The 26,290-nt window shown below is 42.8% G+C and overlaps 2 protein-coding genes across 2 annotated transcripts in view; one reads left to right on the forward strand and one right to left on the reverse strand.

Annotated features, from left to right (window-relative positions):
• Positions 1-14,118, reverse strand: part of LRP4 (LDL receptor related protein 4) — a 124,248-nt gene extending 110,130 nt beyond the window's left edge. Inside the window, exon 1 of the mRNA XM_029582581.1 lies at positions 13,971-14,118. The gene's annotated coding sequence lies outside the window, so the exon portion shown is untranslated. The remainder of the gene's footprint in view (positions 1-13,970) is intronic.
• A 24-nt stretch (positions 14,119-14,142) lies between these two features.
• Positions 14,143-26,290, forward strand: part of C17H11orf49 (chromosome 17 C11orf49 homolog) — a 66,394-nt gene continuing 54,246 nt past the window's right edge. Inside the window, exon 1 of the mRNA XM_029582588.1 lies at positions 14,143-14,403. Within this exon, the coding sequence (XP_029438448.1) occupies positions 14,361-14,403 (43 nt within the window). The 5' untranslated portion in view covers positions 14,143-14,360. The remainder of the gene's footprint in view (positions 14,404-26,290) is intronic.

The raw sequence follows: 26,290 nt of genomic DNA on the forward strand, positions 1-26,290 counted from the left end.
ATGCTTCCCTTTGATCCAATACAGTCACCCTTCCCCTTTTTCCTTCTCACTGTATCCCAAGTCTCCCCCATTTGAAGAAAAGCAACTGGGCCAGTGGGTACTGCCAGTCATATGAGGGAGGGGGTGGGATCGTTTGTATCCAGACTGTTGCTACCATCTCCTCTGATCTACCACTGGGGTTATGCCCTCATGAGGGATCCAACTCCTGGGGATGGGGGGGATCCACCTCCATCTCAGTGGTTAGAGTCCACACTCTCCAGGGAAAGCTAACTCTACCTCCTGATCAACCACTGGGGTCCACACCCTCCTGGGGGACCCAGCTCTACTTCTGCCTAATCAACATCCTGAGACGTTCTCTCTCACTGAAAATGGTTTCTGTTGCTAGAATTTATAGCTAAGCTAAGATCATTATTTCCCCATTACTGAGCGTACAGCTTAGGTAAATCCAACTGGAAAAATCTCTTCTCTTAGCTACATGGCTAAGATACAGATAATGACCTTCATAATAGGCTTCACTGTGTGGCAATCCATACCATTTTTTCACTCAGCCTTATGTGTAATCATTGGTCAGTCCATGTTACTCTCTTTTTTTAAAATTTTTCCGTGCTCAAGTGCTCTGAGCATTAAACTCATCCAATATAAATTAACTGTCCTCTTGAACAGTCTTCTCGATACTTATCTTGAAATTGAATTGGTTCTTTGTATATTGTTGTTACAGCCCGAGTCTCTCCAAAACCGATGGTCCATAGCAATGTGACCAATCCCACATTGCCGTGTCACGAAGTGAATGCGCTGATGAATGTTAACAACAGAGGTGTGGGGATTTATAGATACATTCTAGATATTATATTGATTCCCATCTCATAAGACAATCTAGAGGTCGATCATAGGGGGTATTTGTTTGTAAGATACAGATAAGACATAAAGAAACCATGCAAACTCTCCCATTCTACGTGGTCTTTTTACCTACTCTAAAACTCAGATACCCAAGGGTTTTGACCCCTCCTTACATTCAAGGTGAGGATCTGTTTGTTTGATAAGACGTCTTTCAATACATTTCCAAACACTAATTTCTCTTTTTGTCATTGTTTTACAATTTAGAACATTTCTATTATGTTTGTGAAGTGATATTTGATTATAAGTCAGCAGTAAGAGTCATGGGATTGTCATATAGAAATCCCCAATCTAAAACTTTGATTCACACCTACACAATAGTGGTCTGACAGCCTTCATGACAGAGGTCGTGATCACTTTTTCCACCTGGTGGTGACTCCCAGACTAGCAGCTTGTATCACTCTGCCTCTTCTTATTGACATTTATTTCAATGGTGGCATGCTTTATCTTACCCCTTTCTCTGGGAGGGGGAGTTTCATAGGCAAGATGGAAGTGGAGCTGTAGAATGGGGGGGGAGGGGGCATGACCAGGCATGACCTGTGTGAGGGGGCGGGGTCAGGGCCAGAGGTAAACTGTCTTTCACACATAAATACAAATTCTAACTCCTCCTTATCCTAGTGATCCTTCATTCCTTACGTTCAACCCCCACTGTCCTTTGTCCTCCAGTACTCGAGGGTGGTAGAAGAATGGTTGGGATGGAGTACTGGTGGGACTGGTGATGGAGGAATCCTGGGGTAAGGAGGAGGAGGGTAGAGAGAATGGGGTCCTCTCTCTCTACCCTTCTTCTTCTGTCTGCCCTGGTGATCTTGGTTCTCCATGCCCAGGCCCCCATGATTCTTATTCCCTCCTCCCCAATGGTCTCTCACAAGTTTCATCCCCAATCCCTGGTGGTCCCTGCTATGCTGGTAAAGATCGCAGCCTTTTTGTGTGCCAATAAGGTCACTGGAAATTCCAAACAGAAGCCCAAAAGCCCGACACGCTGCCTGTTTCAATTCTTCTTCAGGGGCATAGGGAGTAGATTGGAATATTTAAATGGTCCAGTTCAAAAAGTGTAGAGGTGCTCCACAACTCACCGTCCTTTCATGCAATCAAAAAAGACTGTGATCTTTACAAGCATAGCAGGGACAATGAGAAGAGATGAAATGCAGACATTTCGTTTCACATTTTGGACAAAAGTTTGATTATGCTAAGTGGAAAGACTTTTCAATTTTATTGAGTACACATTTTATATGGGCACATTTTTGATAACAAAAAAATTACATGAGACCTATGATTAAAGACTGGGGAGCAATTATTTATGCTTAGCATTCCATGTGTTTAAATACAGAAGAGCTGTTTAGCTCCATGGTAAAAGTGTCTCTCTTTAGGCGTGTTGTCCAATCATTGAGTTAACCTTGTTTTTTTTATTTTATGTTTGGTGTTCACCTCAGTGACTTTTGGTTTGTTTTGGTGAATTATCATCCTTTACTAAAAGACATGACTGACTATAATTCATATGCACAGTGCTTGGATACATGGTGTGCAGGACTTCTGAGATACATGATCTTTTCTTAGTAGGATGATGTGATTTTCTCACAAAAAGACAACCTTTGTATACTGGAAATTAATCTGGAGAAGCAAGAAAGGCTTAAAATTCCTCCTACAGCATCTCAATTGGCCAACCCCTTCACTCCCATTTGAGGACATGGGACAAACCCTACTCGTTTGTTCTCATCCTTGTGATATAATTTGCATGCTTCAGCATCAGAACTTTAGGAACTGGTGGAATCTCAAATGCGTAAAACTTCATTGGCAATCGACTTGCAGCATCAGTATTCACAATTTATTTTTTAGGGCAGTAGACTATTATAGTCCACTGCAGCCAACAAAAACTCCACCACAGCAATAAGAGACATATCACGGGCTTGTTCTTGGCTAGAAGTTGTAACAGCAGCTTGTGATATATTTGGATCTTCACCTCATCATCAGATATATATCTAACTATGGATTATTTTAACTCCTGAAATGGTACCTACTGCTTTGAAACCCATTTGTGCATGTATATTTTCTCTACGGATGTCAATATCTAACTTAGTTCCATCTGGCGTCTTGTGGCTCACTATAGCACTTCCACCATATGAAAGAGTGCCACACATGAGAATTGTCGGCTCCATCTCATTGTACTGTAACAGTATTGCTCCAGATGATAGAAGGTACTTAACTACAATAAAGGAATCTGTGATGGCTCATCCACTTTCATGGTATACTCTTAACCAGAAGATGGTGGGAAGATTCAGTGATCATGGCCTTGACTTTCAAGAAACTATAATTTTATAAATCTGCATACAGTGACATAAGAATATAAGTAGTAACATGCTAGATCAGACCAAGGTCCATCAAGCCCAGCATCCAGTCTCTGACAATGGCCAATCTAGACACAAGTTCCCAGTAGATCCCCTTTGGCTAATAACTGTTTATGGGCTTTTCCTTCAGGAACTTTTCCAAACCTCTTTTGAACCCTACTAACGGGCTGATACAGTACAGTGCGCTCTAACGGAGCGCACTGTTAACCTGCCATTGGACACGCGTTTTCCCTTACCCCTTATTCAGTAAGGGACCGAAAATGCGCGTCCAACCTGCCGAACCTAATAGCGCCCTATTAGGTATTCCCGCGCGATTTAGCGCCTACCCAAAAGGTAGGTGCTAATTTCTTCGGGCACCCTCCGACTAAATATCATAGCGATATTAAGTCGGAGGTCCCGAAGGGTAAAAAAAAAAAAATTTGAAGTCGGCCAGCGGCTGTCGGGTCGAAAACCGGATGCTCAATTTTACCGGCGTCCGGTTTCCGAGCCCATGGCTGTCAGGGGGCTTGAGAACCGACGCCGGGAAAATTGAGCGTCAGCTGTCAACCTCGCTGACAGCTGCCGCTCCAGGCCAAAAGGAGGTGCTAGGGACGCGCTAGTGTCCCTAGCGCCTCCTTTTGCCCGTATCTACCGCCGGGCCTCATTTAAATACTGAATCGCGCGCACAGGCAAGTGGCCTGTGCGTGCGCCGGGAGAGCGGACATTCGCCCGCTCTCCCGCGGACTTTACTGAATCGGCCCGTAAGTTAGTTGACGACTACATTCTCTGGCAACAGATTCCATAGCTTGATTGTGCGCTGAGTGATAAAAATACTTCCTATGATTTGCTAGTTTCAAGGAGTGCCCCCCAGTCCTAGTGTTGTCTGAAAGGGTAAATAACGCTTCCCTATTTACCCATACCACCACACTCATAATTTTATAAATCTCAAACATATCCCCTCTCAGTCATCTCTTTTCCAGGCTAAAGAGCCCTAATCTGTTTAGCCTCTCCACAAGGGAGCTTTTACATCCCCTTATCATTTTGGGTCGCCCTTCTCTGTATCTTTTCTTGGTCACCTAGGTCTTTTTTGAGATGGGGGATGACTAGAACTGCACACAATACTCCAGCTGTGGTTGCTCTATGATATCCTTAGTTTTGCTCTCTATTCCTTTCCAAATAAGTCCCAATATTCTATTTGCTTTTTTGACTGCTGCTTACCTACTAACTCAAAGATTTAAAGATATTGTCCATAAGTACTCCAAGGTCCTTTAACAGGGAACCCAGCATAATGCGTCTTTAGTTGGGATAATTTGTCCTTACATGCATTACTTTGCACTTGTCCACATTAAATTGCATCTGCCATTTAGATGCCTATAGCTTAGTCTCAAAAGGTCCTTCGCCAGTTCCTCACAATGTACTATTGTTTTAACGACTCAAAACAATTTTGTGTCATCTGCAAATCCGGTCACCTCACTCGTTGTTCCTTTCTCCAGATCATTTATGAATATGCCAAATACCACAGATTCCAATATCAACTCCTGGGGTACTCTATTTGAAAAAAATGACCATTTAGTCTTACCTACTGTTTCCTGTCTTTTATCCAGTTATCAGTCCACAATAGGAAATTGCCTCCTATCCCATGACCTCCCAATTTCCTGAGGAATCTCTCAAGAAGGACTTTGTCAAATGCCTTTTGAAAATCCAAATACACTATATCAACTGGCTCACCTTTATCCATGTTTATTTACACCTTCAAAAAAATCTAGTAAATTGGTAAGGCAAGACTTCCCTTTGCAAAAACTATATTGACTCTCCCCCATTAAACCATGTGTATGTGGTCAGTAATTTTGTTTTTAAGAATAGCTTCTACCATTTTGCCCAGCATGGATGTCAGACTCAATGATCTATAGTTTCCCAGATCATCTCTGGAGCCCGTTTTTAAAATTGGCATCACAATGGTTACCCTCAAGTCTTCAGGTACTGTGGCTGTTTTAAATGATAGGTTGCAGATCACCAGAAACAGGTCTGCAATTTCATGTTTGAGTTCCTTTAGAACTCTGGGATGAATGCCATCCAGTCCCGGTGATTTGTTATTCTTTAGTCTGTCAGTTTGATTTGTTACATCCTCCAGTTTCACAGAGATTTAATTTAGTCTTTCAGAGTCATCACCAACAAAATGTGTTTCCAATGTGGGTATGAACCCAAACATCCTCCTCAATAAAGACAGAAGCAAAAAATTCATTTAGTTTTCATAAAAACACATGTGCTTTGAAAAACACAATTCCTTCCACACAAGCATGAGACACAAACACTTTGACATATACACACACTTGCAAAGACAATGAAACATATTTCTACACACAAGAATGATACACACAATTACAGATCATGAGATAAACAGCACTGACACACACAAACAAACACAAAGCAACACAAAATGATACACCTGCTATCAGGTGGTGGCCTCTCTCTTGTTTTGGAAGGGATAGTCCATCTTTCTGGTAAAAAGAAAAATAAAAATTCCTGGAAAACAGTTATCCAGTCCTATGCCTTGCCTGGGATCTTTATGACTTATCTCTACAAAAGCCAAAACATCCCCTAAAATTAAAGCTGAAAGCTGCTCTCCCCACACACGACGCACAATAAAAAGTGAGATCGGAATAGGGACATGCGTGACATTCTCCTAAGAGGGCAGAGCACTCTCTTTTCATGCTCAGTGGATGCGGTGCTGACAGCTTCTTTTTATTCAAGTTTCTTTGAGTCACTGTGAGGCTGGCGCCACCACAGCAACAACTTATCATTATTACAACCACAGGCAGCAGGAGGGTCCAAGAAAGAGCAATCATTTCTCCGAGCTGGGAGAGAAATATGCAACAGGCTTAGAAATCCCAGGCTGAAGTGGAGAAATTCAGGAATGCAGCAAGAAAAAAAAAAAAAGACAAATACAAGGACTTAAAAGGCTCCTGGTTCTGGGAAGTGACAAGAGCAGGGATAAGTTACAGAGAGACATCTGAGGAAAAAAAAACCTTAAGACCTCACAGAAGTCACCACAGCCTGGCCTAGTCTGGCATAGGGGATGCTTTCGTTTTTGGCTTCTGAATAATTGCATCCCTTAGGCTGTGGAACATCTCTGCGCGGTGGAACTCCCGACACTCTTACTCCCCCGCCTCCTCTTGCCAGACGCAGCTTGTGCTAGGAGTGCGGCCGTCCCCGACCCTGCAAGCCCACAGGATGAAGCCTCTGCTGGGGGTGCACAGGCCACAGACACTGGTCATGCCTGACGGGAGGCGGGCAGCCTGTCGTCGGTATCCCATTGGCTGCCCTCGTCGTCACAGATGACTCCTTTATTCCAAGGGATCCTTGATGCTCCCCTTCACTGGCCTTATCAGTAAATCCTGGTGTTGCCCTTCCTCTGGCTTATTGTTGATCCCTGGTGTTGCCCTTCTGCAGTTTCTTTGGTGATGATTTCAGGGACTTCTCTTCTAGGACGTTGTTGGTAATTACTAGTAATCTCTTGCTCTGCCTTTGTTGACAATTCCTCATCGGGCCTTTTCTGAACTTAGTGATTCCTGGTGCTCTCCTTCTCACACTCCCTCTTCAGTGTGATAGTGTGGAAATGCAGCAGACGTATTTATTTCTTTTATTATATTTGTAACTATTGATGGATCTGCTCGGGTTCTTGCCCACATTTAGGGCTGTTCTCATCTCTATTGCAAGCACAGGAGCTTTGCCTGCTGCCCTCACAACCAAAACCTTTTTTTCCCCCTTTTAGCTTTCTCTCAGTAATATATGTCTTCCTCACCATGGTTTAATTTTTCTTGATCCTGCTACAGCGTCCTACATTGACTTTCCACCACTTACTGTAACTTGTAATAATGGCACCTTCCGGAACAAAGGCCAAAACAATGTCTTCCCAGCTTCCAGAGGACTCTGGTGTCACTTTGAGTTGACGGTCTTTCAAGATCCTCATGTCCATTTTGGATCTGTCACAGCCTTCCTTCCCAGGATCAGATGCAGTAATCTATCTTAGTTCTGTTTGTAAGTAATTATGAGCTCTGTATTCAGACACTGTCTGGATAGCAAAGTTAGGCAGATAAACTTATCCAGCTAACTGTGGAGGCATATTCAACAGTGCAGCCACACTATTGAATGTAGCTGGCTATCTTAGTTAGCTAACTATAGCTGGCTAACTTTAGGACAGCTCTTTGACTCTGAATATCGGAGTTAGTCAGTTAACTTAGCTGGCTAATTCAACTCCTCCCAGTTATGCCCCTAACTTCTCCAGATATATTCTAGCTGCTTAACTTATTAGCCGGCCAGATAAGGGATGAATATAGCCAGGTAAGTCATCTCAATAGATAACTATTACATTATCCATCTAAGTGACTTTTGAATACGGACCTCTGTATTTACACTTGTAAGGTCTCTCGGGTCACTTATTCAAATTGCTCTTGATCCATCCATGCTCTGATTCAGAGGTGGGCTCACCCTGTTCTATGTACCCCTGTGTTGATATTTACCTGCCAGATGGTAAGAGGACCGCTAGTCCAGAGAGATCTAGAGAGCTGTTTTAAGGGTTAGAAGGTTTCTTTCCAGGCTCCCTGAAATCAAATGAAACAGTGAAAGAGCTGCAGAAGATTGTTTCAGGAGAACGTACTGATCCAATAATCTGAACTCTCTTTTGGTTCAGTTCTGGTGACTACAGGATTAGCCCAGTTATTGGAGATAGGTTCCAGGATATGGGACCTTTGGGGATGATTCCCATCTGAATCTCAAAATCCTGATAGTCCTGCAGTTCTGCTCATTATGGGATCAAGAAACCCACCCATGGGTGCTGCATGGATGTCCAGGTAACCAGTTTATTAATTTGACATCTTGGATTGGAAAAAGAGATGGAAACTGCTCGGTACCAGGAGAGGGGCTCTCTAAATTTTCCTTTGGACCTAAGACCTACTTTGCGCTTATTCAGTCTTAATCATCTGTAAGAAGTCACTTGTGGTGAAGATTTCTGCCTGTGTTTTGAAAGGAGTGCATAAGAACTGTGATTTTGCTGAAGACTGTGATCCTCTGCTTTGATTTTTTTTTAAAGTAAAGACACAGCATGGGAACCACAAGACTGTGGGTGGCCAGATTCTTAAAGTGATATTGCAGTGTTTCCACCTGTAGGATCTTGGAACCTGTGCTTCCCCTCTATGGACAACCACATCGGAGAGCCTGCCTCATGCCACCTGAGAACAAAAGGGTTGGACAGTAAAGTACATTTTCCATTTATGACTCTCTGTCTCAGCTAATTCAGGACATTCTACACCTTCTCAACATCTATTGAAGATTTGCTGCATTACAGGGAGGCCAAGCCTACAGGTGCTTAGCATGGGATTCACAATTAAGTTTCTAGAAACACTCACAAATCAAGCTAAAAAGTTCCATTTTCTGGAAAGCAGAAAGCACATTCGTGTTTAATGGCCTGGCAGTTTTTTCTGTTCCTTTGGGCTACCAGAACTGGCCTCCATTGGGAAATGGCACCATGAGCCTTCATCCACAACCACCTCCCAACTCACCCACCCCCCATCATTGCACTGAAGATCCTTGACCAGGGACCATGCCCCAGGGTTTCTTCCTTAGTTCTGCAATTGTGGACCCTAAGTGTGACCACTCCCTTCCCCCCAGGGGATGTGGACACGGCCTCTGCAGAATCTCCATTTCTGGTCAGCCCGGAGAACAGAAGAACTGTCTCCATACCGCTTCGGCCATCCCTCTGGACACCCTCCTCCTGCTCTTAGGATTCCTACAAGAGTGGAATAAACCTGCAGCCTCCAGGTTTACTGTTTTGCCTCATGAGAAAAATCAGCCTTCCATTATCTGAAGCTCCCACTGCTTGGGTCTTAAAATTTAGGACTTTCCTTTCTTACTGCCCCTTTGCATCTCCCCTGCAATCTGGAGGGGGGTTTAGATTTTCATGACCCAAAACTGGTCCATTTCTACTTATGCCCCAACCAGGTTCCAGTTTATCTGTATTCCATCAAATGCCTGCTCAAAAAAGTCCAAATCTATTCTTTCTACCCCATCCCTTATATCCATTTCTCTTTATCTCTTAATTCGAGAGATGCTGCCAAACTAGAAAGTAAATCCTCTTTTATTCCTGAAGATTTTCATCTTTTGTGTTATGAAACCTTTATCGGACTCTCCAGGCCTCTGGCATCTGCAGCACTTGAGAATCAATCTAATCTGTCTGGGTCGCCAACAAACCAGCAGCACTCCTAAGAAATCCTAAAACGTGCTTGCAATGCTGAACACCCCGAGGGGCATGCTTTATTCTCGTCATAATATTGCACTTTGGTCTCGTAAAGAATTAAGGGAGCTCCTTGATGAGGTTTTAATCTTTTCCACAATACATGATCCTGCTAAGATTCAAGCTCAGCAGACGTTAGATCACTACATATAGCAATAGGACATTGGGCAACAGTGCAAGGAATGTACCTGATAAAAAAGCAATAGCCACGTTAATCATTATCTACAGCTCAATAAAGTATTTTATAAATTAACAAAACAAGGACACACTTAGGAAACAATAATCAAATGTGTATATTATTCTTATTTTTTTTATACTACATCCTTATCCTCACAAAAGCAAGATTGCACACAAGGTGAATCAGTTTTATGAGGCCAGACAAAAAGAGAGAGAGAGAGAGCTTTTTTCTCCTTTAGTTTAGGTTTAAAGGAAGAAACGGATGAGGAATCTTAAAACGTCCAGCGAGGCTTGATTCCAAATACAAAATGGAATGAGTGGCACAGAGAAGAATCGGGAGGAAATTGTTGCCCACAAAGAGAACATAGGTCAGAAATGAACAAGTAGTACAGTTAAAAAACAAAAAAAGCAAAGACTGGAGCGGGAGGTGTTAGCAAGAGTATTCTATGCACGACATGAGAACTCGTTTAGCCAATCTGCTGAACAATACGTCCGATTCTGCGCACCACACTTCAAGAAGCGTGCAGAAAAACTGGACAAAATCCAGGAGAGAAGAATGAAAATACTTAAGAGGCCAGAATTCATAGAGCTGAGTCCCTAAATTTAGACTCTCATGTTAGGTGCTTAAGTTTAGCACCTATTTTCATCCAAACTTAGAAGCCTAAGTTGTCAGCTAAAAATTCACATCCAGAACATTTAGGGCCCTAAATGTAAGCCTGCTGTTCATTTGCCTAGATATAGGCTCCTAAGTGAGGTGCCTAGTTCTGAAAATCAGAGCTGAGTTCCTGACATTGTTTCCCTGAGCTAACTCTGCCCTTGTAGCCATCCACTCTTTATACTCCTAAATTCAGGAGCCTAGTGAATCTAGGAGCCTAAATTTAGGGACTCATCCCTAGTAAAGTTTCAAAATGGAAAATTTAAGCGAGAGTAACTCCAAAAGTTAGGAGCCTAGACCCTTTGAAGACTGACCCCTTAATTTCAGTCAAACTTAGGGATCTAACTTTAGCTGCTTCAGTTTTAGGGACCTAAATTTAGGTCTGCTATTCATGTGTCTGACTTTAGGTGCCTAAGTCAGGCTTCTAGCCCTGAGCTTTTAATTTCATTCCACTGACTTCACCCCTGTCCTGGCCCCGCTCACTTTTAGACACTTACATTTAGGAATTCAGGGAGAATGCTCAGTTTGCCAGATCTAGGCACATAACCCCTCCATCTCTTGAATATCAGCCTCTTGGTTCCCTAGAGAATAGGACCTCTGAGATTAGGTGAAGGAGCTGGCTTTCTTTAGCATGAAAAAGAGCAGGTTGGGGCATGACCTTATTACAGTCCTTGAGTACATACAGGGGAGCAAAGGACCACAAACATCAGTTCTTCTTCTTAACTGAGACAAGGATTTAAACTGCAGGTTAGACATTAGGAAGAGTTTTCTAACTAGAAGGATAGTCAGGTTTTGGAGTTACCCAGGGGAATCTCTGTCACTGGAGGACCTTAAGGGCAAGCTAGATGCACCTTTGTTAAGTAGCTCCTTCTTAAGGCACAGAGAATGAACTAGATCAGGGGTCTTCAAGAGCCTCAAACAGGCCTGATTTTCAGGATACCCATAACGAATATGCATGATATATATCTGCATACAACAGAGGCGGTGCATGCTAATCTCCCTCATGCATACTCATTGTGGATATCCTGTTTGTGGCGCTTGAGGACCAGAGTTGGTCACCCTTGTACTAGGTGTGTTTTTACCAATGGTTTGTACAGAGGCATTAACCCCTTCTTTTTGCATTGGTTATACCTTACTCTAAAGCACATCAGTGTTCCCCTGGCTCTCCTTACTACCTTGTTGCACTGTTTGACAACTTTAAGATTATCAAATATGATCATTTCCAGATGCCTTTCCTTTTGGCACTCATCAATACTTCCCCCATCAAATACTGTTTTCTTTGGTTTCTGCATCCCAGATGCAAGACTACAATTTTTGACTTAAACCTCAGTTGCCAAATTTTAAACTACTTTCCAAGATTTTGTAGACAACTTCTAATTTTTCCAGTTTTCTCTGGAATGTCACTCTTGTTACAGTTCTTAGTGTTATGTGGAAAAATACATATGTTTCCAGCTAGCCCCACCATAATATCACCTATCAAAATATTGAATAGAATTGAATTGTGAACTCATCCCTATGTCATTCCACTGGTAACCTCCCTTTCTTCTAAGAGACCACCAGTCTCTTTTCTTACCCAGTTTACCACCTTAGAACCCATCTCCAAACTACTCAGTTTGTTAATGAGCTTTCTGCATGGAGTAACGCTACAGACTTTACTGAAATCTAAGGGTACCCGGTCAAAGAAATTAATCATATTTATTTGACATGATCTTCCTTTAGTGAAATTATATTGCCTCTAATACTATAGTCTACTGGATTCAAGATACTCTGCAATCCTGTCCTTTAGCATGGAGGTAAGGTTAACTGGCTTGTGATTGCTAACCTCCTCCCAACTCCCACTTTGACTGGTTGGTCAATTGTTCAGTCCAGTTTAGGTCAGTAACACACAAAGGTAACAACCATGTGATAGCTGTCTGAAGGCCCATATCAAATTTGTTGATCTCAGTCCAATTCTCAGAGAGTCACTAAAACAACCATCATGATTTGAAACTAAGTGGCACCACTGTTTGTAGTTTCAGCAGTGGCCAAAGACTGCGCACACATGGAAACTGAATTGCCCTCCCTGCCTTAGATGTTCCTTATATAATTATGTAATAATTGTAAAGCCTGTTGCTAAGTTCTGTTCTGTGTAAACCGACGAGATGTTCCCAACGTTCGTCTGTATATAAAAGTTAGTTAGTAAGTAAGTAAGTAAGTAAGTAAGTAAGTAAGTAAATAAATAAATAAATAAATAAATAAATAAATAGAGTTGGCCTCTCCATAACAGGGCTGAAACTCATTGGCAGGGCAGTGCAGGAAGTTGGCACTACCACTACTCATAAATGGTGGAACTAGGGGTGCAAGAGCACCCCTAAGATTAAGGGCTTTTATTACACAAGGTTAAAAACAGTTTTCCACACCCCACACTATACAAAAACTGTTGCAGGTCCCCTGTGCTGGAACAGTTTTTAATACAGAGGATTTTAAATGGAAGATTTTAAATGTCCAGTACTGTCTTTGCCACCTCACATAAACACTGAATTCAGTAAAATTAAACAAATAACAGTCGTGAATTAATAACGTCAAGACAGCTCATGAGTACTTGCTTCCTACAAAACACAGAATATCATATAGGTTTTTAAACAGCCTAAAATTTGCATAATTTTTGTAAAGTTTTCTGACTAGTTGTAAAACAGTGTATCTATGATCTTGATTTATTGCATTGCTCACTGGCATCATGACAGTTTACAATATATAATATATATATAAATTAAAATTTAATTTGCATATGCAGCATTAAATCAATTATTTAAATTCCATCTTTTTATGATACTTCAAAGCAGATTACATTCAGGTACTGTAGGTATTTTCCTATCCCCAGAGGGCCTCATTTACTAAGCATTTTTTCCATAGACACAGTATGGGAGAAAAGCCTTAGCAAATCAGGCCCTAAATTTATACCAGAGGCAATAGAGGCTGAAGTGATTTGCTCAACATCACAAGGAGGATGGGCAGGATTTGAACCCTAGCTTCCCTCGTTCTCTAACCACTGGACTAGTTCTCCAAGCTAAATACATACACAGGGGAAAAAATCTGGAAGTACCTGGTTTGTCTCTGTGGGAGAGGCCAAGATACTGCAAGAGTGGAGTTCCAGGATCTGGGTCCCTCTCAAACCTGGTCCAAAGAGGAGACTCGCATAGGCACAAGCTTGTGGTGGGTAATACAGGGAGAGTGTACAGCCAGCCCAAGAGCTTTCAGGTGCTCGTGTAAAACAGGGGGTAAGGTCGATCCCAAATAGAAACCCTGCACGCAGCACGGTCAGGAGAGTAGCGGCAGGACTCTGGCCCAGCTCCTGCATCAACACCACCCACCCCGCCCAGACCAGCTAAGTATTCCCAGCCTGGCTACCGTACCAACACAGGTGGCATCCCTAGCCCAGCCATTGTACTAACAATCCCTGAGCAGATATCCCTAGCTCACCCACCAGTAGAAGGTTGACCTCTTAAGTCAAGCCAGCAGACTGATTCGTTTCTTATTTTGCACCATTCATGAAGATGTAGGTTTGATTATTTTTTTTTTTGCCATTGATTTTCTCTGAGAAAAAACAAAACTACAGATCCATGCATGCAATGGGGCAAAACCAAGTCTAGCTCACCCGTTCGGTTGATTGATCAACGGTGAAGTGATTCCCCTACACCCCCGCCGGGTCTCCACAGCAGCGATCAAGGCCCCCTTCGGCAGCCGTCCTCAGCCCGGCCACCGCATCAATCAACTCCCGGTCTGTTCGGTTGACTCAGGATGATATAGGAACTCCCCCCGCGGAGGTGGAAAGGGTGGGGGGCGTCCGCAGCCCAAGCACAGATTCCGCAGCAAGCCCGGAACCTCTGAGCGCCTTGCTCTTGTTTCCGGCCGGACCACTCCCTGCGGTACTTCTGACAGGCGTCATGGAAACGGACGCGTCCGGCGGCCGGCGCAGCGGCGGTGCTTCACGGTCTAGGATTCCTGCCGCAGCGGGGAAGCGGATTCCCGGCCCTTGGAGGCGGTCATGAGCCCTGATCGGCTGTCCCTGCCTGGAGAGCAGTATCTGGGTGAGGCGCGAGTTCCGGGCCCAGCCCGTTCCTTTCTCTCCGGGGTTCTGCTACTGCAGGCGCGGTATTGCTTACAAATAGCATGAAGATTAGTAATAATGATAATGATATATATATATATATTTATATATATATATTTTTTTATTTTTTTTACTGTCATTGGATCATGGGGGTGTATCGTATTCCTGCGGAAGGGATGAGGTGCTCCTGATATGGTGGCACTGGCGATATCCCATTCCTGGGGAACAGACCTAATGTGGGGATGTTACAGTCTTGAAGAAGGAGGCAGGATGCACCTAATGCAGGGATGTTCTGGGGAAAGGGAGCGGGTGCACCTAATATGGGGATGTTACAAACCTCGGGAAAGGAACGGGGTGCGCCTGATGTGGAGATGTCGCACTTCTGGAGAACAGCTAGCGTGCACCTGCTGTGGGGAAAGGGACGGTGTGCTCGTAACGTGGAGATATTGCATTTCTGGAGAATGGATAGGGTGCACCTGATATGGGGATGTGGAGCACAGTAAGGTGGTCCTGGGGGTGGAGTAAGGCTGTATTATATTCCTAGGGAAACGATTGGGGTATGCTTGATGAAGATGTGTGACAGTCATGGGGAAAGAAACAGGGCAGCACAAAGATATTAGGCATTCTAGGCAAACCTTACAGCCTTTCAATCTCCTCTCACAGAATTGAAAATGTATGCATTTATAATAACATTTTACATGAAAAAGCATTCAAAGTAAAGGCTTCTGAGGTAAAAAGATCACTTTCAACAGCTTATATGTATTATATTTACATGCATTGCTATGGTGCCAATCAGAAAACCTTGCGAAAAATACATTTGGAACTCATATGATATTTGTCATTTGGCCTACTGTATCATGTTTTGGGTGTGGGCTTAGCCCTCAAAAAGCCATAAGTAAACTAAATTACAATTACAGTGTAGTAAGCCTCCCATACCAAAACACCATTAACTGCCAGCATTCAAACAGTAAAACCTACCTATGAAAATGCAACACTGAAAATATTACACCAGGCCCTAAAACACCAATATACCTCGTATTAGGAAAACAGAACAAATCAGGCTGCTATAGATCCCTGTACATGCTAGCAGAATACCTCACCTCAGTCACATATGTGGAATACAGACAGACCTTCACCAAATACAGAGTAAAGTGACCATAAAGTAGAAACAGAAATATGCACACAAAAACTGAACTGAAAACCACAACAAGCTATGCCGTACAACAATGGAAAAACGGTAACATTTCTCATAAAACATCAAACAATAAACGCAAGAAATATAAAACATCAATAATAATAGTAAAACCATCCTAATGAATAAATATTTCAATACAGTTGTGGAATACTTCAGGGCTCAGTCCTCTCCCTGATCCTTTTTAACATTTACATTCATTCAATCTGCAATCTTAATCAATCTTTCAACACCGAACACCAATTATTTGCCAGTGACATCCAGCTCTGCATCAAAATGGGATCTGACCAAACCAGATCCATTGCCAGTCTAAATAATTGTCTTACAGCAGTAACCCAATGGCTTAGCAACCACAAATTCAAATTAAACCCCTCCAAATTGGAACTCCTAGGAGTGAGCCATAAAGGCCATCCCCTACATTGTCTACCTTCTCTGTCAGCTTCTTCCTTACATCTTAAGTATGTAGCCTAGGGTTTCAACTTGATCATAACATTATAATGGAATCCCATATCTCAAAGATGGTGAAGACTTTCTTCACATATCTTCACCAGATTCACCAACTTCACAACTACCTTGGTCAACACAACCTTGCTTTCATAGTACATGCGCTAATCACTAATCAAATTGACTTCTGCAAATTTCTATTCAATGGCATTTCTCAATATAGCCTGAAATGCCTCTAACTCTTACAGAACACCGCCATCATAATTTTGGTAGGGTCCAAAGCAATTGACAAATAAGACCAATCCTACATCAGTTGTACTAGATTCTAATTGAAAGCAGGATTAAATTTAAAATCCTCTGCTTTATCTACAAATGTGTGAATAAACAGATCTCATAATATCTCTTATACTCCCACAAGATCATTCCGATCTTCCCAAATGGCTCTCCTTTCCTCCTCGCCTCCTGATAAAGTACTTATCTGGCTAAGTAGTGGTAACCCATGCCAGAAAGCCGGATAACCACTGATTAATTTATTGCATTGATGAATCTCTTTTCTTAAGAAAAATCAGTGATTTAGAATAAAATCAAATTGAGCTAAACAATAAAACAACAGTCATAAAAACACTAATTAAAACATAGAACTTAAAAATAGAAAACTAATCAACAGTACACTGTAAAATACACATTAAATGATACTCAACAGGATAAACATTTAATAAAAAGATAAGGAACTCAAACAGGAAAGGCCTTGCAAACAGAAAGGTCTTCAAAAGTTTTCTAAATCTAAAATACTGTTTCTCAAGTTGCATTGTGAGAGGGGCCAGAAAAGCAAAAGACATTTCATGGGTGCCCTCGTAAACAATTTCTTTGAAGGTGGGGACTCGAACTAAATCATGTATTTATCCATCTAGGTAGCAGTGGCGGTAGCCTGTCAGGATGCCTCCTCCCTTCCCAAGTTAAAATGTGCATTTGGCCTGTGCTGAGTGCATATTTTAAAGTTTAGGCACATTTTTAAACTCCTGAAGCATTAGAATAGCATTAGCTTGCTGCATCTGGAATTTACAAAATAAAAAATCTGAGCACTAAAAATGTGCACTCAAAACAGCGCGCATTTTCTTAGCACCCAGCTTACTGCATCGGCCTATGAGATTATTATGAATTAATGGGGATGAGGTAGTGACGATGGGCACTCACAGATTTTCTCCTTTCTTTCCCATAGGCACACACTCTCTTTTTTTTTAATTTTACATTTTTTAATTTTTAAAATGTGAAGGAGATGTAAACATGCCCATACATAAAGAAACGACAGCTCAACCACGGCATAAAACATTCAGCAAGTACTCAAAAAGAATGATGCTGACCAGCGGGTAGTCTACTCCCATATTTTGACCCCGGGTAAATTAAACAGTTCGCCCTCTGCCAAGCCCAATAAAATCCCCAAATTTGGTCATAACGTTCCATATTATCTTTCAAAAGGTACATAATTTGTTTCATGGCTGCCATCTCTGCCAATATGTTTTTGCAATGATCCAGACAAGGTGTGGCTTTCCAGCAATAGGCTATGGGCAGGCAGGCAGTACATGAGAATCAAGACTATGCATTCAGGCTGTAATTCTGTATATGCACACACTTTCTAATGCACACATGTGACACGTCCTCTGCACTATTTGTGCCTCTAGCCTTCCCTAGAAATGAGGACCCATCCCACAGGAAGGATGCTTTTCTTTTCAGGGCCAGTGGAAGCCCTGGGCAGACTCGGTGGCTACCTAGAGCCCTACAGTTTTGGCAGTGGCAGGACCACGGCGATTGCCCCTCTTTGTACTTCCTACCCGTGGAGACCTGGAAGAGGAAGTCAGGCCACATGGGCCCATGCAGGCAGTAAGAAGGAGGCACAAATGCCACAGCGTAAAGGAGAAGGAGTCAGAAGCAAGCTGCACAACTGAAAGAAAGGAACGGGAGGCAAAGCAGCGTCAGCCTGTGCAGCCAGAAGAAAGGAACATGGCTGGAAGGAAAAGGAGGAGGGCCATCAGCTGTGTGGGCCATAGGAGGAGGGCTGCTGCTGCGGCTTATGTGATACGAAGGGGAAGATGAGTGAGCGAGCGTGTGTGTTAAAGTGAGAATATGTGTGAGAGTGAGAGCGTGTGACAGTGAGCAAAAGAGAGTGAGTTAGTGTGTGAGCAAACGTGTATGTGTGTATCAGCATATGAGAGTGAGCGTGTGTACCTATGTGAATGAGAGAGCACGTGTATGTGAGAGTGCGTATGAGAACGAACATGTCCTACTTCTGGTAAACAGGTGGGGCACCCCCACTGTGAGGATATCGTGTTGCCAGAGAAAGAAGTGGCGCACTCAGTATGAAGACTCCTCATATTACATACCTTGGGGAAGGGAGCACTCCTAGTGTTGGGAGTAAATCGCAGATACCCCCACATTGTACACACTATCCTCAGTCATGCATCTGTGTGTGGCATGAAATTCCCCTTGTTGTGGGGACCCGTCACGCTCTTGGAGGAGGAGGAACTGGACACCCCTGCTTCTGAATGCTTCCTTTTTTGCAGAGCACAGCAGCAGAAAATCTTTGTCTTCCAGGCTTATTATTTCCCCATGAAGCAGAATTTTTATAGCTCTCATTAGCCATGGGTCTCTAGATGCAGATGCCTTTTGGAGGAGCATGCCTTAAGACTGCATTACTTTGACTGATCCCAACATGAAAAGGATGAAAGGAGCTGGCAGTAAGAATTGTAAAAGCTGCTTTTGTCTTTTTCATACTTTCTGTGTAAAGTGTTATGCTATGGTGCGCATTGAGGCTGGTCATGCAGGGCTGCTTCACATTTGGCAGCATTAATGGTTAGCAGTTGATTGTGTTGTGTTTGCAGCTTTGGACTTGTTTCCTGATCTCATTCAGCTCTCCTCCATTTTGAGTACTGTATTTTTGCACAAAGGAGGTTTTGCTGAAATCATGTCATGCACCATCCTGAATGTAAACTGAATGAAAGCACCCAAGGAAAGTAAACATTGTTTGCCCAGGGAATTTTTTTTTTTGAACATATATAGATCTTTTTGCATTGAAACCTTTTTTTGAAAGCGTCATTCTTTCTCTGAAGAATAAGAGCCTTTTCCCAGCTGCACCTTTGTGTGGCTCAAGGCCTTGTTTAACAGCACTATCTTGCAGCAAGATCGCAGGTAATTGTGGTGAAGTACAATGGCCGTTTCTGTAATCTCATTCAGAAGTCTGCACGCTGCCCCGGGCGAGCAGATCAGGTGTTCTTTGAAGAGACTCCGAGCTGAGTCTGCTCCCTCCCTCTCTTCTCTCAGATCTTAAGCTTTCTCTGCCCCAGGTGGAACTTTTAAGTGGAGGCCCGTAGATGTTCTCTGTGCACCAGGCAAGTGACTGGGGCCCTAGCACTAATTTCTGTTCCTATGCCACTGCTTTTTGTGGGCTGCCAACAAAATGCTAAAGGGCCAGAAGCAGTGTCAGAGGCCCTGCAGCTGAGCCCTCTTCTGCTGGCACATCTCAATAGTCAGTGGTGCTGCTGGCCCAGAGAGGCCCAGGACCCTGCACTCCCAGGCTGCTTTAGGAGCACATGTGGTGGCCTGTGTTCGAATTTTCTGAATGTTGCAGTGCTAGTAGTATCGGACTTTGATTTACTTCATAATAGCTTTGGTTTTATATTCCTTAACTGCTGTGATATCCTAAGGTAGGCACTGGTTTCTTCCTAATTGGGATCCCGGGATTTGGTGCTAAAGTTTAATTTCAGTGTGGGGAAGGTAGAAGTAGTGAGAACTGTATTTGTGGGAAATGCACATGATAATTCGGCATGAATTGACTTTAGAAATTGACTGGAAGTGCACTGTAATTCACATTTCTGCTGGACGTTTGCTCTCAAATGCTCAGTGCTGCTGGCAGCTTTTGAGCGAGACATGGCTTAAAAAAAAATCCTCTCGTTTTTAAAAGAAATGCAGTGTTAAAATACCCCAGGAGGGGCTGAGCCACACATGCCTCATATCATTGGTAAATTCAAGCCTTCAGCATTTGAATATGAAGTCCTCCTTGTTAATTCATAACAATGAAACTTCCCTCATCCTGGTCCTGTAAAATCATCAGAAAACCCAAGTATATTTAGCAATTTTGTTTGTACATTTTTTTTTTCCCTGCAGCAAGCAATTGACTTGCTTTTGTGCCAGCCACAGACATGTAATGACATTATAAAAATGCTCCATAAGTGAAACGTACAAAATTGGGGCACCAATAGTGTCCATCCTGTCTAGACCTTCCAAACAAGCCATGAAATTGGCTTCCGAGCGAGGGGTGAGAGCACTACTTGGCCTGTGGTAGGAAGAGAGCTGACCTGCACAGAGACAGAAATGCAGAAAACCAGGTGACAGTCACAGATCCTCACCAAATGCAGAATTAGGGACCAGAAAAGGAAAGTTGAAACGCAGTACTCAAGAAGCCAGACTCTGCATGCAGGGCAATATAGCAGAAACAGAAGTGCATTGCATTTCCTCTTGTACTGTGTTGAAATTCTGAGGGCCAGCAGGAAAAAAAAGCTGTAACATTGCCAGGATGTGATGACCAGGGAGAGAAAAATTCTAGATTCTCTGAGATTGTAAATGTAATCCCTGCTCTGGGTTTTCTCTCCCTAGTCTCAGTTGCATACCAGCATGTAATGTGTTCTTGGTGTGTTTATTACTAAGCAATGCACATGCAGAAACGCAATTATTCCTGCATTGTACATTTTCAGTTTATTGGCCTATCTGTTTGTTGTGCTAGCCAATAGAATAGAAACTTTCAACAGTGCTTGAAGGGCAACCAAAATGATAAAGGGGATGGAACAGCCCCCTATGAGGAAAGACTAAAGAGGTTAGGGCTGTTCAGCTTGAAGAAGATTCGGCTGAGGGGGGATATGATAGAGGTCTATAAAATAATGAGAGGTCTAGAATGGGTAAATGTGAATCGGTTATTTACTCTTTCAGATAATAGAAGAACTAGGGGGCACTCCATGAAGTTAGCATGGGGCACATTTAAAACTAATCGGAGAAAGTTCTTTTTTACTCAACGCACAATTAAACTCTGGAATTTGTTGCCAGGGGATGTGGTTAATGCAGTGAGTGTAGGCTTAAAAAAGGATTGGATAAGTTCTTGGAGGAGAAGTCCATTACCTGCTATTAATTAAGTTGACTTAGAAAATAGTCACTGCTATTACTGGCATCAGTAGCATGGGATAGACTTAGTTTTTGGGCCACTGTTGGAAACAGGATGCTGGGCTTGATGGACCCTTGGTCTGACCCAGTAGGCAATTTCTTATGTTTTTATTTCTTAAGGGATCACAAGACAATTATACTGCCTTTAGACCAGAACAAGAAGAGAGAATGCTTTTTTTAAAGAAACATAAGTTCTTTTTTCCCTTTATGAGTGTTGATAAGTGCAGCATGTCAGAGTGCTCATGACGAGATTGAATTTGTGTTAACTCTCTGTGCCTATTTGAAGCCATGTGACAGGTGCTTTTCGTACAGATGGATCTGCTTAAGCCATTTCAGTTGGTGAGCTCACTTTCCTTCTGGGAAATCTTCAGATAGAGCAGCCAGGGTTATGTGCAGCGTAGCAGCCTGATTACCCATCAGTCATATATTATAAACCCACCCTGGAAGCTGGATTAACTAGCGTGTATATAAATCCCTTTTGTCTTCCACAGACTTAGTCTTATCCTATTGGTAATTACTCAGAACTATTTTGGAGACCTGAGTGCTGGAACCGAGACACAAAGCTCTCATGGATAGCACTGTCCCGCTGTGATCGTTTCTTTACAGTTCTTATGTAGCGGAATCTGTGTCCTGGTCCGCATTCCTCAGCCCTGGACATGCTGAGAGCTCTGGGAACTGACAGGACACCTCAGCCAACAGCAACCCATCTGAAGAGGCACAAAAGCTATCACTCAGAAACAAAGCTCCGGCTTGTTTTTCTTAGTCAGGAAGACCTGGCTTCAGATTCCTTATCTTTAGGTGATGATTCTTAAAGGGATTTAAAAGCTCTGGTCCCCAGTGTAACCTCAAGTTAATCTCTCCTGCCTGTCCTGTGTTTAGAGCCTGCTCTCATCCAGAAGCTTGTCACTTTCTCAGAGGACCCCAAAATGCATTTTGATTCCCAATTTAGAATGTTTACTCCTAGTGCACTGCATGTGTTCTGGTTGTTAAAAATAACTTTGCACTGGATGGCATTTCCTTCAGAATGACATGAGGAGTCAGCATAGGGATAAGCAAACCTGTTACCAAGACTTCAGCCCAAGAATCTGATGACTTGTTTTACCAATCCCTGGTGAGGTGCTCTGTCTCACAATGGGAGATCCAGATCTCATATTTCAAAGCTCACATCTAGAAAACCTTAGTCCGCATGCCTTTGGAAGCAGACTCAGACTCCTGCAGTTTGGAGAAGTTGTTTATTTGTTTTGTTTCAGGAACAGCAAAAAAAGCTTTGGATCCAGTTACATAAGAACATCGTGGAGATGCATTCGGTGAGCGTTTTTGAGAAGAGATTAAATGTTTTTATGGAAAGTGAAAACATTTGGAGTTAGTTTTGTAGAGGGCAAGTTCAAAGTCATTTCTGTGGGTACCCACAGTACCTGATTGTGATCTGCTTTGTAAGTGCTGAAAAGCAGAAAATAAATCGAGGTCCATATTCAAAAGGCATAACATAATAGTTATCTATCTAAATGGCTTACCCAGCTATATTCAGCCCTTATCCAACTAAAGTCTAGCCGGGTAGACTTTAGCCAGATAAAATGGTATTCCAGGGGCGAGCAGGAAGCATTCTGAGAGGAGCAGAGTTCGCCGGTTCTGGGGAGGACCGGAGTTAGCTGGTTGCCTTCTACGGTTTTCTCTGGTCAGGCTGTAGGGCTGTTCTAAAGTTAGCTAACTTTAAGATCGCGGGAGGATTCAGTGGCGTGTAGAGCAGTGCCCACCTAGGGTACTTAGTATTTGCAGACTTTAGTCTGAATTTTCTAAGCAACTTATATGCATAAGCCCACTGTGAAAATTTGTGAGTTCGACCATTCCATGTGCGGACTTACAGTTTATGTGCATTGGTCTTATTTTACGTGTGATGACCATGTCTTCTGTGCACATTATTGGGTTCATGCATTTCTTTAAACTCTCTCTCTGTACCATTAGCTTACTGCATGGGGAGTTAACTCCATTTTTACTATGTGAGTAAAGAAAATGTGAGCTAAAATTTGTCTCACATTTGATTACATTGGGCCCAGAGGGTAAGCAACATGCTTCTGGCTGCTTCGATACCTGGATTCACTGGGACGTCCTTCTGAAAGACTAGCAGAGGATGCTCTCCAGGTCCTGCACTTAGAGGTCAGTGCTTGGCCTCCCTTCCAGCATGGAAAAGATACAGCAGGAGCGCCTGAACAACAGCTGCAGCTGGACTGGAGCTCCTGTACAGCAGGATGCCAAGATTAATAGGCATGTCACATATGGGAATCCCAGCAGCTCCCTGTTTCCAATCCTGAATACTGTGGCCACATGGCTTTTCCTCATTAGTGTTAGCACGTCAGTTCTGTTCAACTGCTAAATATATTTCTTCTTTTCTTTTGTGTAGCCCTAGCCACGTTTGGAAAGTCACAAATTTTAGAATTAGAAAAAACAACAACTCTGTTCCAAAAAAACCATGTCATAAAGCAGTCCCTGTTTGATTCAAGCACACATTTCACAAACAAGATGGAGAACAATGTAGCTTCATCCTCTGCTTTTTCCAGAGGATGAAGCTACCATCAAAGAACTTTGAATATTGTGTACAATTCTGGTCGCCGCATCTCAAAAAAGATATAATTGTGATGGAGAAGGTACAGAGAAGGGTGACCAAATGATAAGGGGAATGGAACAGCTCCCCTATGAGGAAAAACGAAAGAGGTTAGGACTTTTCAGCTTGGAGAAGAGACGGCTGAGGGGGGATATGATAGAGGTCTTTAAAATCATGAGAGGTCTTGAATGAGTAGATGTGAATCGGCTATTTACTCTTTCGGATAATAGAAAGACTAGGGGCCCTCCATGAAGTTAGTATGTGGCACATTTAAAACTAATCGGAGAATGTTCTTTTTCACTCAACGCACAATTAAACTCTGGAATTTGTTGCCAGAGGATGTGGTTAGTGCAGTTAGTATAGCTGTGTTTAAAAAAGGATTGGATAAGTTCTTGGATGAGAAGTCCATTACCTGCTATTAATTAAGTTGACTTATATAATAACCACCGCTATTATTAGCAATGGTAACATGGAATAGACTTAGTTTTTGGGTAATTGCCAGGTTCTTATGGCCTGGATTGGCCACTGTTGGAAACAGGATGCTGGGCTTGATGGACCCTTGGTCTGACCCAGTATGGCATATTCTTATGTTCTTATGTTCTTAAAGAAATCGAAAGACGTTTGTGAAGCTTCAGGCTGACTATTTGTTTTAATAAAAGGAGGAATCTAGGATGCTCTAGCAATTGGTGGACAAGCATTTTCAGGTATCTTAAGAATTTCTATGAAATATCGCTTAAGCCAAGTCATTGGTGAAGTCATTGCAACTTTAGGAAAATTATGAACTGCAAAGTCCTACTCCTATTAATGTTTTCCAGTTTTTCCATTTTATTTTGAATCAGTAACTTATCCTTATTATCTTGAATTTTTCCTATATCAGATCCCATAGTCTCTATAGATTTCTTTTGTTCAATAAATGCATTTTCTAATTCCTTAACCTTGCCAGGGATTTCTTGAAATTGGGTGAATAATGCCTGTAACTGTCCAGTCAATGACATCTTCAAAGCCACTATGGCTTCCCAGATCCCCTCCAAACTGATAACATGATGTCTTACCAAACCAACAGTCTTTCCAGTCACTGGGGGACAGAGTTCTTCCTGTGTAGCTCCTGTACGTTCTTCCATCAATTTATTTTCCCCTTTGGTGCGTCTACCTCCTCCTTTTGCTAGCGATTGCAGCCTGGTGTTCCTGCAATCATCTCAGCAAGCTCTAATCCTGCTTCACCGCAATGTCTGACCTCATCCGTGGACACCTCTAGCCTCAAATCGCCAAGAAACCCTTTGCAAACAAGCAGCAGAGGGGGGAGCCCGATTCTCCAGTCCTAGAGAATGGTCTAAATCTGAAGAAACTGTTGCTTCTATCTCCGCCGACGGCATCCCCAAGGAAGATGCTCCAGGAGTACTTGGTAAAGGAGTCTTGACCACAAGTGCGTCTATTGGGCCAGAGGCGCTGTCCCTTTCCAAGGCTGCGGGTAAAGTCTGGGGCTTGCCTTTCCATTTGACCATGATCAGAAGCCCAACAGCACTCGTGGATGTCAAAACCTCAGTTCTGTCCGCATCCTTGGGTTCTTTCTTTAGGTGCTGTAAATGTATTTGGTTATTTATTGAACAGTTCTATTAGTTCAGAGACTCATTTAATGCACCATACTGGAGAGAATTCCATTCCAGTTAGGTTCCCAGTTTGGAAAGGACCCTGTGCCAGTTACGGCAGTATTTTGGAGATGACTCCGAGTTAGAGCACCATACCATCCAGCAGGGTTAACACTGTCCGTTGACAGGAATGAGAGATTTGCTATCCGGATAAAACAAAACGCTGGTACAGTGTCGGGCAGTACTCATGGCTACAAGATTTGAGCCGCGAACGTGAAGTTAAGTGATTTTACTTGCATTATAAAAAAGCATTTACTATAAAAATGGACTTTTGTGTGACCAATGATTATAAGTCCTCTTGGAGACCAGTTATCTCTGCCATTGAGTTACTCAAGCATTTCTATATGATGGTCATGAAGCAACATGCATTTGTTTGTTTAAGCACATATTTACAACCACGTCCGTAGGTGAGTCATTTATATTTGGTACAGCAGGGGTAAGCAACTCCAGTTCTTGAGTTCCAAAAACGGGTTTGGTTTTCAGGGGTATCCATAATGAATATGCATGAGATATATTTGCATGCACTTCCTCTACTGTAGGCAAATACATCTCCTGAATAGTCATTGTGCATATCTTGAAAACCAGATTTGTTTGTGGCACTTGAGGACTACAGGTGCCTCCTCCTGTTGTAGAGGGCTCTGGGTCAGGTCTCCATGCTGTAGACAGCGAGGGCACATTGCTGGGTACAGTTCTCTGAGGTTAGTCATTCTTGGCTTCATCATCAAAAGAAAGCACTTCGGTTCCGAGCAGAGCTTATCGGGAGTAGGCTAACTGAGAAGAT

This window comes from Rhinatrema bivittatum, chromosome 17 (genome assembly GCF_901001135.1).
Source record: "Rhinatrema bivittatum chromosome 17, aRhiBiv1.1, whole genome shotgun sequence".
Lineage (NCBI taxonomy): Eukaryota > Metazoa > Chordata > Amphibia > Gymnophiona > Rhinatrematidae > Rhinatrema > Rhinatrema bivittatum.